General features: G+C 40.6%; 1 protein-coding gene across 1 annotated transcript in view; it reads left to right on the top strand.

The window, feature by feature from the left end:
- Positions 1–13,624, top strand: part of SLC7A14 (solute carrier family 7 member 14) — a 104,001-nt gene extending 90,377 nt beyond the window's left edge. The window contains exons 6-8 of the mRNA XM_040349336.1: positions 1,238–1,446; positions 1,534–2,411; positions 10,160–13,624. Of these exons, the coding sequence (XP_040205270.1) occupies positions 1,238–1,446; positions 1,534–2,411; positions 10,160–10,491 (1,419 nt within the window). The 3' untranslated portion in view covers positions 10,492–13,624. The remainder of the gene's footprint in view (positions 1–1,237; positions 1,447–1,533; positions 2,412–10,159) is intronic.
- Positions 13,625–13,875: the final 251 nt, after the last annotated feature.

The raw sequence follows: 13,875 nt of genomic DNA, 5'->3' as shown, positions 1-13,875 counted from the left end.
CGCCTCCTATATGGGGAATAACTTTACGCCGGACGTAGGACTTATGCAAAGCGCGTATATTATGCGCCGGGCGCAAGTACGTTTGTGAATCGGCGTATCTCCCTCATTTGAATATGTGAATAGGAAATCAATGGGAGCACCACTTGCGGCCAGCGTAAATATGCGCCCACGATACGCCGGCGTAGGAAAGTTACGTCGGTCGGATGAAGCCTATTTTCTAGTTTTGTGGGCACGGCGCACAGATACGACGGCACATATTTACACTTACGCTGCGTATCTCGAGATACGTCGGCGTAAGTGCTTTGTGAATCCGGGCCAACATCTCCCCGTTCTGCCTAATGACATGTCACTGATCCTCTGTTCCCTGTCATCGGGAACAGCGATCAGTGATGTGTCAGGGCAAGCCATGCCCCCTTGCAGTTAGAAGCACTCCCTAGGTCACACTTAACCCCTTCAGCGCCCCTACAGGTTAACTCCTTCACTGCCAGTGTCATTTTTACAGTAAACAGTGCATTTTTATAGCACTGATCGCTGTAAAAATTACAATGGTCTCAAAATGGTGTCAAAAGTGTCCGATGTGTCCCCCATAATGTCGCAGTCATGATAAAAATCGCTGATCACCGCCATTACTAATAAAAAATATATATAAAAAAAATTCCCTATTTTGTAGAAGCTGTAACTTTTGCACAAACAAATCAATAAACGCTTATTGCCATTTTTTTTTACCAAAAATATGTAGAAGAATACGTCTCGGCCTAAACTGGGGGAAAAAAATGTTTTTTTATATATATTTTTGGGGGATATTTATTATTGCAAAAAGTAAAAAATATTGTTGTTTTTTTTAAAAATTGTCGCTCTATTTTTGTTTATAGTGCAAAAAATAAAAATCGCAGAGGTGATCAAATACCACCAAAAGAAAGCTCTATTTGTGCGGAAAAAAGTAGCCTGGTCTTTGGCCAGCCAAATGGTCCGGGGCTTAAGTGGTTAAATTGATAGAGGTTTGGAAGTTCATCGAACAGTTACAATCCATTGACCTAATTTTATACCTTCAGCATGTAGGACATCCATTACCAAACTTAGGAGAGGATTTTCAAATGTTCTATTATGCTAATTATTTTTGAATCTACACAACCATCCTATGAAAAGCATCTGTCTCCTATCTGTACAATATTTTAGCATTTTTACGACTTTGCCATGTTAGTTGTGTTGAAGTGGCAATCTTACTTTTGTTTTTTAGGTCAGTGTTATATTAACATTAATGGTTCCCTACAATATGATTGATTCAGAATCACCACTGATGGAGATGTTTGTAGCCCATGGATTCTATACTGCTAAGTACATTGTGGCCATTGGATCTGTAGCTGGGCTTACAGTCAGCCTGTTTGGATCGCTGTTTCCTATGCCCAGAGTCATTTATGCTATGTCTGGTGATGGGTTATTGTTCAGGTAAGTAGTGGCTGCGCAGACTGATGTCGGTTTGGAATAATTGATCTTTTCAAAAATGCATTCTGAACTTTTCCTTTTGTATTTTAGGTTTTTGTCCCATGTCAGCTCCTACACGGAGACTCCTGTGGTGGCTTGTATTGTCTCTGGATTCCTTGCAGCCCTTCTCTCTCTTTTGGTCAGTCTTCGGGACCTAATAGAAATGATGTCTATAGGAACTCTCTTAGCATACACCCTTGTTTCTGTGTGTGTACTTTTATTACGTTACCAGCCTGAAAGTGATATTGATGGTTTTGTCAAATTTCTTTCTGAGGAACACACCAAAAAGAAAGAAGGTATCCTTGCTGATTGTGAAAAGGAAGCCTGTTCTCCCATGAGTGATGGGGAGGAGTTCTCAGGTCCTGCCACCAACATATGTGGAGCAAAGAACCTGCCCTCTCTGGGAGACAATGAAATGCTAATTGGAAAATCTGATAAGGCCAACTACAATGTAAACCATCCAAACTATGGAACAGTGGACATGACATCTGGAATTGAAGCTGATGGCTCCGAAAACATCTATCTTTTTAAGCTGAAAAAATTTATTGGACCAAGATATTACACAATGAGGATCCGTCTTGGCTTGCCTGGGAAAATGGATCGGCCAACTGTTGCTACCGGTCGAACAGTGACCATCTGTGTCATGCTTATGTTTGTTTTGTTGTTCATCTTTTGCTCCTTTATCATATTTGGTGCAGATTACGTATATGACCAAGTATGGTGGGCAGTCCTCCTGGTCATTTTGATGGTACTGCTAATCCTTGCCCTGGTTTTTGTTATTCTTCAGCAACCAGAGAATCCCAAGAAGTTGCCCTACATGGCACCATGTGTCCCATTTGTTCCTGCATTTGCAATGATGGTCAATATTTATCTTATGCTTAAACTATCGGCCATAACGTGGATTCGATTTGCTGTCTGGTGCTTTGTGGGTAAGTTCTTCAGTGCTTTCAAAATGTTGCTAATGTATACATTGTGTATATGTTGCACTGTTTTAATGGATAACATCTTGTTATCAAGTAAACGTTGTGTGTGTGCAGGGGATTACAATTTTCTTAAAATTTTGTCTTGTGAACTACAGAGAATTAAGCAAGCAGGGTTTCTTGGGGTTATATTTGGGATCCTTTGAGGGTTCTATCAGGGAATGTATTAATTGGCAACTTGTTTAGATGGAATTTTCTGCTGTGTGAGGGTGTCTGGATAGTTCTTGTGCCAGTGTCTCTGACTTTTCAGAGCCAACAGCTCAGAACCAGTGAAGCCTTTCCTACTGTGTCCTCTGACACCAAGGATCTTTTTAGCTGTGTGAAAGGGGAATTTTTCACACTTACTGCCATTGTATGTGATTTCCATACACTACCAATTCAATACCAATATTTTTTCCAATGACCACCATTGTTGAAGTGGACACGTTTTCACTGACCATCAATGTAAGGCACGCTTCTGCCTCTGCCAACCAATTCGAAATTTTACTTTTTCATTGCCCCCCATTTTAAACGGGCATATACATAGTTACATAGTTAGTCAGGTTGAAAAAATATACAAGTCCATTTAGTTCAACCAAATAATTAAATAAAACATAATATCATACAATCCCATATACCCAATCCCATACCCACAGTTTCCCTACTTCTCATCTGTATAAGAGGGCACAACCTTGTAAGCAGCTTCGTTCCTTCTGACTGCAAATATAATAGACTTTTCTCCCCAATGACTGCCAATGTAAAGGTCATTCTTCTTAATGGCCACTAACATAAGAGGCATTCTTTACAATGAGCAACAATTAAAATGGGCACTTCTCCACTGGCCGCTAGTATAAACTGTCTTTCCACCTCTGCCTACCAATTAAAGCAGAAACTTTTTGACTGCCTAACAATACAAGGGGGCATTTACCCACTGATCACCAGTGTAAGGGGGCACTTCATGACTAGCCACTAGGGATGAGCCGAACACCGCCCCGTTCGGTTCGCACCAGAACCTGCGAACAGACCAGAAGTTTGTGTGAACTTTAGAACCCTGTTAAAGTCTATAAGACTCGAACGTTTGAAATCTAAAGTGCTAATTTTAAAGGCTAATATGCAAGTTATTGTCCTAAAAAGTGTTTGGGGACCTGGGTCCTGCCCGAGGGGACATGTATCAATCCAAAAAAAAGTTTTAAAAACGTCAGTTTTTCCGGGAGCAGTGATTTTAATAATGCTTAAAGTGAAACAATAAAAGTGAAATATTCCTTTAAATTTCGTACCTAGAGGGGTGTATAGTATGCCTGTGAAATAGCGCATGTTTCCTGTGCTTTGAACTGTCTCTACACAAAGTGACATTTCTGAAGGAAAAAAAGTCATGATGATGGGGACAAGGGCCTCATCCCCACAACCCTTGCCCGGTGGTTGTGGGGGTCTGCGGGCGGGGGGCTTATCGGAATCTGGAAGACCCCTTTAACAAAGAGGACCCCCAGATCCCGGCCCCCCCTATGTGAATTGGTAATGGGGTACATTGCACCTCTACCATTTCACTCAGAAAGTGTAAAGAATTGTAAAAATAAAACACACACACTGTGGAGAAAGTCCTTTATGAAAAAAAAATCCAGCGGTGGTAATCCACTCTCGGTCTCCGTTCCAACACTGTCGGTATCCTGCAACGGGTGATCTCCTCTCCAACGGGGTCCAGCGATGAGAAGATCTCTTCATCCAGGTCCGGGATCCAGCGCATGCATCGCCGCCTGTCTCCACCGGAGACAGTCCGGCGAATTACGCGGCTTGAGCCAGTGACAGCTCTTATATAGGTGAGGCGGGGCCACCTGTCACGTGACCCCGTCCCCCTCTGACGCACCTTCTGACTACGTCACTGGGGAAGCCTGGGCTCTCCTTTGCGTCAGAGGGGGACAGGGTCACGTGACGGGTGGCCCCGCCTCACCTATATAAGAGCTGTCACTGGCTCAAGCCGCGTAATTCGCCGGACTGTCTCCGTATACCTGAATAAAGAGATCTTCTCATCGCTGAACCCCGGCGGAGAGGAGATCACCCGTCGCAGGATACCGACACCGTTGGAGCGGAGACCGAGAGGGGATTACCACTGCTGGATTTTTTTTTTTTAATAAAGGACTTTCTAAAAGGTGTGTGTGTTTTATTTTTACAATTCTTTACACTTTCTTAGTGAAATGGTAGAGGTACAATGTACCCCATTACCAATTCACATGGGGGGCGGGATCTGGGGGTCCCCTTTGTTAAAGGGGTCTTCCAGATTCCGATAAGCCCCCTGCCCGCAGACCCCCACAACCACCAGGCAAGGGTTGTGGGGATAAGGCCCTTGTCCCCATCAACATGGGGACATCCTCCCCATGTTGAGGGCATGTGGCCTGGTACGGTTCAGCTGCCAGGTTGCGTGCTCGCATAAGGGGTCTGGTGTGGATTTTTGGGGGAACTCCATGCCATTTTTTTTTTATTTAGGGTGGAGTTCCCCTTAAATTCCACACCAGACCTGAAGGTCAAATTTGATGGCAGGGTTCCTCTTAATATCCATACCAGACCTGAAGGGCCTGGTAATTGAATTTGGGGGGACCCCCACGCTTTTTTTTCAATGAATGACTTTTCTCTGAATTCCCAGGAGCCGAAAATTCATTATAGCCGCGAGTGATTTTAAATGACTTTTTTTCCTTCAAAAATTACACTTTAGGTACGAAATTTAAAGGAATATTTCACTTTTATTGTTTCACTTTAAGCATCATTATCATCACTGCTCCCCGAAAAAACAGCAGTTTTTAAAACTTTTTTTGCATTGATACATGTCCCCTGGGGCAGGACCCAGGTCCCCAAACACTTTTTAGGATAATAACTTGCATGTTGGCCTTTAAAATTAGCACTTTAGATTTCTCCCATAAACTTTAACAGGGTGTTCCTGTCCACTTCAGGCTTTTCGAATTTGCCGCGAACACCCCAAATTGTTCGCTGTTTGTGGAACAGGCGAACAGGCAATGTTCAATTCGAACATGAGTTCGACTCAAACTCGAAGCACATCCCTACTAGCCACCAATGTAAGGCGGGGTCTTCCCACTGACTACATATGCAAGGGGCAATCTTTTTGCTGACCACCAATGTAATGAATGATTCTTCCCACTAACCACCAATGCAATGGTGCATTCTTTCTACTGACCACAAACACGGGGGGCAATCTTACCAATAGTCACCCATTTAAGTGGGCACTTCCCAATTTATCATTAATAAAAGGGGGCTGGTCTTCCTCTGAAAACTAATGTAAGCTGCACATTTTCCAGTGCCCACCAATGTAAGGGTCAATCTTTCCTCTGGCTGCCAATGTAATAAGGCATTTTTCCCACTGCCTACTAATGCAATGGGGCATTCTTCCCAATAATCACAACTTTTCCACTCACCATTTTCTACTGATCACCAATATAAGGGGGTACTTCAGCACTAATCGCCAGTGCAAGAGGACACAAGTACTTCAACACTGACCACCAATGCAAGAGGGCACATCTTCCCTGTAAGGGTAACCTCATTCTGAGCACCAGTGCAAGAGGTCACTTGCCCCCTGACTACCAAAGTAACCAGCAATGTTAATTTGACCATACACAGAGCAAATTTTGGCTACTTCCAGATAAACCAGCCAAAATGCACTCTGTGGGTGTCCCTGTGGGCATCGTTCCACCCAAGACCCTCCCACTTGACATCTTTTTAATAGAAAAATAGAAGGAAGCAGGCAGAGTCCAATCAGATGTAGGCATCATTATGTATTTCCAGCTGTCAGAATACAATAGTCGTAGCGGGAGATTGGACCCTGATATCAGAGAATTGTAGTGTGAGAGCAATCATATAATACTGTAATTCCATCATGTAACCTAAATAAGATATTAGGCCTCGTACACACGACCGGATCTATCTGCTGGAATTGATCCGCGGATCAGTTCCAGCGGACAAATCCGGTCGTCTGTACGGCCTAGCGGATATTTATCCATGGAGATTCCTCGGCCCGATCCATTTCAAGCGGATATAAATTTCTTAGCATGCTAAGAAATGTATCCGCTTTAATCGGGTCCAGCGGATTGATCCGGTGGTCTGTACAGACTCACCGGATCAATCCGTCCGCTCCCCTCCCTCGCATGCATCGTAATGATTCGACGCATGCGTGGAAGTACTTACCTTCCAGCGTCGCGCACGTCGCCGCGTCATCATCGCGGCGACGGCGCGACACATCACCGGATTTTGATCCGATTGATCAGCGCGGATTTTGATCCGATGGTGAGTACAAGCCATCGGATCCAAATCCAGAGGAGGAATCTCCGCTGGAAACAGTCCGGCGGACCGTTTCCAGCGGAGATCCCCTCGTGTGTACGGGGCCTTAGAGGTTCTGTAAATAGTATGAATACTCACAGTCCAGGGCCCTCTGCTTTTACATGGTTGTCAAAATCTCTAGATTTCTTATATGTAATAGCTGGTGGGAACATCATTCTAGATATAAATGTGACTCATATTCTGATTACATACAGTATTTCTACTAGGGCAACACATTAGCAGAAGATGGCTATACTAATGTCACACTAAGAGCAAACCAGACTTCATAGTTTAAATTTGGTTGCTCTTTGTACCCCGTGGAGCAGAGGACACCTTGTAAAGGGCACAGATGTCTCTATTACATCTCTTCTGGTTGTATTAATTTCAGGCTCACAGGTGTAGATAGCAATTAAATATGCAGCTCTCTGCTGTAAGCATTTCATCTCCTTAAGACTTTGGCTTGCAGCTGTGAATAATAAAGCATGCCTATAAAATGTTGCATGAAAGAGACACACACCTAACAAGCAAATAATACATACATTTTTAGTTGCTGTAAAATAATTATCAGATCACTTGCTTCTGTAGGACTCATCAAACAGGGTTCACCAGTGCAGATAGTTGGAATTTTAATTTGGCTTACACATGCCAGAGCTCACCATGACTTGAACAGGCATCATTAAATTTCTATGAGCTAACTTTGCTCACATACCATCTGGCACTGCTAGACCACAGGCTTCTGTGCACATCAAGAGATTTCTCTACCCCTTATCATGCATATTTCATTTCTGAAGCCGTCGGTGATAAAAAATAATTCAGTATCACAAACAACAATATAATCCTGATGTGGCCAAATATCATGATGGCTGTTTATCATTAGCAAGCAAGTATATATATACGTCTAGTACAAAAACACAGTTTCGTAAAATGAAAACATGAGAAGGGAAATGAGACGTGGATGGGTTCTTCAGGTTAATTTGCCGTTGTACTTTCACAGTTCATTGTCTGGATATCTTCCAGAGGCTCATTCATTTAACATGCTTGCAGTAATGAGACACCAAAGGAATTTGCTTTTATGTGACAATGTTTACCAGGTTGAAGGCTAGTAGGATTTTTGTGGGTGCATATTACTGGATCAAGTCTTCTGAACATTCTGGGGTATGGCCCTAAAGGACCAATAGGAAAATCATTATGGGGCTCTTTGGGCCTCCAAACAGCATTACCCAATACTGAAGCCTGTGTCCAGCTACACTAGTAGCTTATAGTGGGGTAACAATCATTATAGCTACAACTTTTATCAACTACCAATTTTTATTTTAACCTAAGCATTTGCCAGGCGATATTTTCTATATTGTGAGAGTTTTTTTTATAAGATATTCAACCTATGACACATTCTTCCATGCCTATAAAGCTAACTGCAAGCAAAACAAGTGGCGGTGTGTCTAACCATAACAAAATTCTCTCTGAATGTCAGTATTTGGTGTTCAACCACTTACTGTTAGGCCTTAATTCATGACAAGGCTATCTAAACCCAGGCTGCAGAAATGTCAGGGAAGGTGTGGCAGGCTGCTCATTGGTTCATTATTTTTACAGAATCATTTATGTTTTATGTGTGGGGATATGTGGGAGGCATTGCAAAAGTGCCCATTGAGGACTATTTCTGGCCATGTATGAGAGAGTTGACAGACAGGCATTGCCTCTGCATCTGATATATGTCACATGGCAAAGAAGTCATGTGACATAACAGGGCATGCAGGCCTGAATGTGATAGGTGCTGTGTGGACCCAAACAAATTGTATTGAAGTTATTTCTTTGTATGAGACAGACTAATAGTCTTTTCCTGACCCTTTTTTTATTATAATCTGACTATAATGGAACAAACAATCATCCAATTTCACCAGTCGATAGTATGTGGAAACTGGTAATTAATAATGTCTTATTGGTTGCTGGGAAAGACATATCTTTGTGCACTGGGGCACATTTGATACATGTGTAAATGTAAAACAAAGACATAGTGGTTTGAATCATTACTAATTAATATTAGAAGATGAAAACAAAGGTCTGATTTCTTTTCATTGTCACCGGTTTTCACATTAGAAAATTGGTAGTGAGTTCCTAAGGCCAGTGCCTGTCTGGAAACAATAATATATCATTGAAAGAACTGTAGAAGACCCGGTGGTTTAAGTTGTCACTACTAAAGGTCTAATTTCTGAGACGTGCACCCAACTACTAGATACAATTCTTCTTAAAATTCTGTTGCTTAGTAGAAGGAGGCAGGAAACAGACCTGGGGCCTATTTCAGACAATATGTGAGATGATTTTTTTAGTAAACACCGCTGGTATTTCTTTCACCCTGCATAAAATAACATAAAATAAAATAAAAATTCTCCACATTTTCCCTGAATTTCTACATAGGGTTGGCATATGGGACAATCCTCACTGCAGTCTCGAGATGCAGCCACTCTCAAGGGAATCTCAATCACTTTGTTTGGTGGTGCCCCAAACTATGATTGATCAAAACTCTCAAAGAGATTTTACGGTTAAACTAGTGGTAAAACCGCTCACCTGTATTCTAAGTTACTATGATAATTCACTTATGGATGACTGCCTATCTCTGGCTGTTATTAGAACACTTTTTGTTGCTCGCAGGAAGCTAGCACTAAAATGTATATCAATGACTGCTCCCTCTGTGAAGCAATGGGTTAGAGAATTGAATAGATTTATTTTATTTGAAAAGAATAACTACATCTTACAAAATGCAATGCATAAATTTGATTCTATTTGGTCTCGATGAACAGAGTTGATGTGTCCCTTCCTTGCCTAAAATTGTAGTTGCTTGGTCCATTCTCCTATGGTCAGAATACGTTTTAATGTATGCTACTGTACCATATTCTGTTCCCACTAGTGTAAAACCCCAGTGCCAAGAGCTGAATGTTGTCTCTTTTTTTTCCTGTCCTGTGTTGCAGGTTGTCTCTCTTTGTACTCTACAAAACACTTAACTAAAAAATAGATGAATAAAAAGGTAGAATTAACAAAAGCATTGGAATTCCTCTCACTTGTCTGATAGGGTAACATTAAATATGTACAGTAGTTGGAGAACATTTGTGATGGTGTATATATAGCCAAAACCTTTATTTTTTAATTTTGCATAGAGTAGGGAAGGGTACAAACAGTGACATTTTTGCTGCCTTTGTCCTGCTGGGAAAATTTCACTTCCTATCTCGGAGAAGTAACAGAAATTAAAATGAAATTTCCCAAAAGTGAGAGGAATTCCCAGCATGCAGTTGTCACCAGTTTTCCCATATGAAACATTTCTCTTACCTCACCTTCATACCATTGAAAACTTTTGACTTTATCCACTTGCTGCAATAATATCTAGACCTATTTTGTTTGTGCTTCTATAGGTTTGCTGATATATTTTGGCTATGGAATGTGGAACAGCACCTTGGAAATCAGTGCAAGGGAAGAAGTACTCCATCAGAGCACGTACCAGCGATATGACGTTGACGTTGACGTTGATGACACCTTTTCAGTCGATGATGGCTACTCTTATGCTCCAGAAGAAGAGAAATCCCAAGACTGGGGAAGTGCAGAAACAAAAGGCCACAACTATCAGCAGGCAGCGGAAGCACAGGATAGCAATCGGACAAACACCAGATCTAAAACTAAAGGCAAACATAAGCAGGACTTTGATACACTGATTGCCAATGAGGAGTTGGACTACCCTGAGGAATAAACACATTGCATTTATCATCCACAATTGTGGCCTACAGTACAAGGATTTCTTGGGCCCTACATAGGGCTTTCTCTATCTCACATGGTGTACTGCTAAGTTGTAAACAAGTGTTTAACAGTTTGCTGATTTTCATACCTGTTTGGCTTAAATTATCTGGCATAAATTATCTTATATTAACTTATTATATTTTAAAGTCGTTACAGTGAACTGAAATATAAATGAAAATGTTTTTTTTTTTTGTTGTTCTTATGTATGCTGTTTGGATCAGGCTGTTTTGGGCAAATGTTATAATGGCAATATTGCACTGACATTTTATTACTTATATACAGGTATCATTAAACAAAAATGCTTCTGAGCAATCCATATAGACCAAATAGAGCAGCATAAAAGAAAATGTATGAATGAGTGACAGTGAGGTTTGTTTACTTTAAACATCCAATCATCTGTAGGGCAGAAAACTTTTTTTTTTTCTCTGCACCTGATTGAGAATTCAAAGTGAGCTAGGCTGCAATAGGCTAGGTGGACATTCCTTACCCCTTGAATAGACCAGCCCCATTATACGAGCAAAGAATAATTAGATGACTTCACTGCAGTGTATGAAAGTAATATTACATTTTTTTATAATTTTACAATGTCCTTAGATTTTACAGGACAAATTGGAAGATGAATTACTTTAACCAAAAGCCTGTTCCATGAGAAGTTGTAAATAAAATGTAATATTCAGAAGCCAGAAATACAGCTATTAAAGTGACACTACTGTCGTTAAAAAAAAAAAAAGAATACCTAAACAAAGACAGCGTGGTAAAATACATTAATAATGCAGTACCACATCTGTTCAATGCGGTCTTTTCTCACTACACCAAACACCTGAACCATCAGTGATCAACTCCAAGTGAGTGTTGATACCTGTGCCCCCCCCACCCTTACCCCTACCCCTTCCCCCCCTTCCCCCTTCCCAAGTGGTATGCACCTAGTGTGTCCCTGCAGCTCTAAATCTACACACAAGTGAAATATTTGGCAGCTAGAGGAGATACAGTGGTGAGATATGGACATTCTTTGCAATTGTAGTACTCCAGCAGGCTACCAGTTTAACCGACTGTCTTTTATTGAGGATTGTGCAGCGCAATATGATTGTTATTAAAGTAGAATTCCATGCTTATTGCTAACTATGCCACCCCCTTCTAATTCCGTGAAAGAGAGATTCCTATACTTACCTATTCTCAGGGCGCTCCGGTCAGTTCACGTGATCCCCTCAGTGGTCAGCTTCAGTGGAGAATGCCTGGGTGGTGACGTCACCCATAGGCTTACAATGGAGCATCCGTTGAGGCCATATCTCCTCTCCTCAGAGGCCCTCCCTGGGAGTTGATCACATGATTGGACCAGAGCACCCCTTTAGAATAGGTAAGTATAAGCATCTTCCTTTCACACTTAGAAGGGGGGTATGAGCAGGTTTAGGCATAGTTAGCAATAAGCCCGGATTTCCACTTTAATAACATGAGGTTCTGGTCTACATTTTAAAATAAAGCAGAGGAGGCTGTACCTTTATTATTATTATTATTATTATTATTATTATTTAAATTATTTATGTTTCCATTTTGACCAGATGGGTAGACATTGACCTGTCTGAAGCCCATGTGCTTTGTAGCAGTTTCACATATCTGTGTGTGTATACATACTGTATGTGTATGTTTATTCTGCATACAAAGTGATCAACACCTGCTTTTTTGCTACCACAACTATTTAGGAAAACAATGGACATAAGGGAAAAACACTGTGTGCCAAATGGTTTGGGTTCTATATGCATACATTTTTATACACTAAGGACAGTAGTCCTGTTGCTTGATTACAGCTGAGACAGGTGTATAGTCCATTGAGTCCAGGCAGTCAGAAGGCAGAATTCTAAAGGCTACAAATTAAGATAAAAGGTATTCCCCACTGTTAGTTAAAGTGTCTACAAACATTCAAGCTGTGCATGTATAATCCAGCCAAAGAAAACTTTTTGTACTGAAACGTAATTTCCAAGCTTACTCAGCAGATCTGTTCCTATATAGAAGGGAAATGGAGAACTCTAGAACTCGGAACCTCTATCAGGAATAAATTTACGGCAATTAGCCAAGAATAGTAGATTCTGACCAAGACTTTTGTCTGAGAAGGCAGTGGGTGCCTTTTGCTATCAAGGTAGGCCTGCGGACATGTAAATTTTCCGATCCTTTGTAAAAAGGTAGATTTGGCAGTCTGTGATATCTGTAGACACTTTACATCATTAGTACAATGGCCAACTGAGTACTGTGTTGTGCAGCTGGACGTCTACAGTGCCAGATGTTGACTAATTATCAAGCCTATTTGGTGAATCAATTCAAAGAACAGTAGTAATATACATAATGCAGTAACCCATTACCTTAAAATTTCAGTTTACTGAAGTAGTATTTATGAAAGATAACTTCCAATCTCTTTTAATGGTTTCTGCACTTTGTACATCAACGCTGCCTTTAGTAAACATGACTGTATATCCTACTTATGGTCCTTTCTCAAAAATATTTTATTGAAGGAAAATGTATGAAATGGGTCATAAATGACTTACGATGATACAGCTACATAACCTGTTGTTTCTACTGCTACCAATGAAATATCAGCTTTTTATAAACCCAATATATTTAGGCTATGAAGGATGACTTCAAATCGGTTGCATGGAATGCTGTACATCTTGTCTCTTTTAAAGGGAATATTCATGATTTTCTCATTCGGTTCCACTATGGTTCCTTGTAGTGCAGGATTGATTTATGATTATTGATGACATTTAACTTTTGCAATTTAAGTTATTTTCGCCTATATGTTACATTTTATTTAAACATTACTTATATAGTTTTATTTCTAGTTAAACTATAATATTAAATATCAAAGCAAATGAATATTTCTCAGATATACAGTATCTAATTACACATTCATTATCTTGTACATTCCTGGTTTTTCACATTTTCTGAAGCTGTATAAACAGTTTTAATATATTTTTACATGGCTGAGAGTATTTTTCAAAGAAACAATTGTATTTGCATGTTTGCTTTGTTTTTTTAACTGTCTTGTGATTTCCTGCCTCTGCCTTGACATTCATAAAATTTCAGTGTGTGTTGCAGCATTGATCTGGTCAAACCCCAGTCTTTTTTACTCTAATCAATTATTACACTGTCTTTTGTCTTTTTTATTGCTAATATGTAGTACTTGCAGAACATGAGCTCATTTAGCAAACAGCTCTAAAGTAATGGTGGTGTGCACAGTGCTGGGACACAAAACAACCAAGTTTTGCCTCTGGCCCATCTAAACTTTGGGATATATTATTAAAACAGTGAATGTGACATTCACCAAATCTTCACTGCCGGTAAATCAGTC

Source organism: Rana temporaria, chromosome 4, assembly GCF_905171775.1.
Source record: "Rana temporaria chromosome 4, aRanTem1.1, whole genome shotgun sequence".
In the NCBI taxonomy this organism is placed as follows: domain Eukaryota; kingdom Metazoa; phylum Chordata; class Amphibia; order Anura; family Ranidae; genus Rana; species Rana temporaria.
This window is presented reverse-complemented; position numbering and strand designations above follow the sequence as displayed.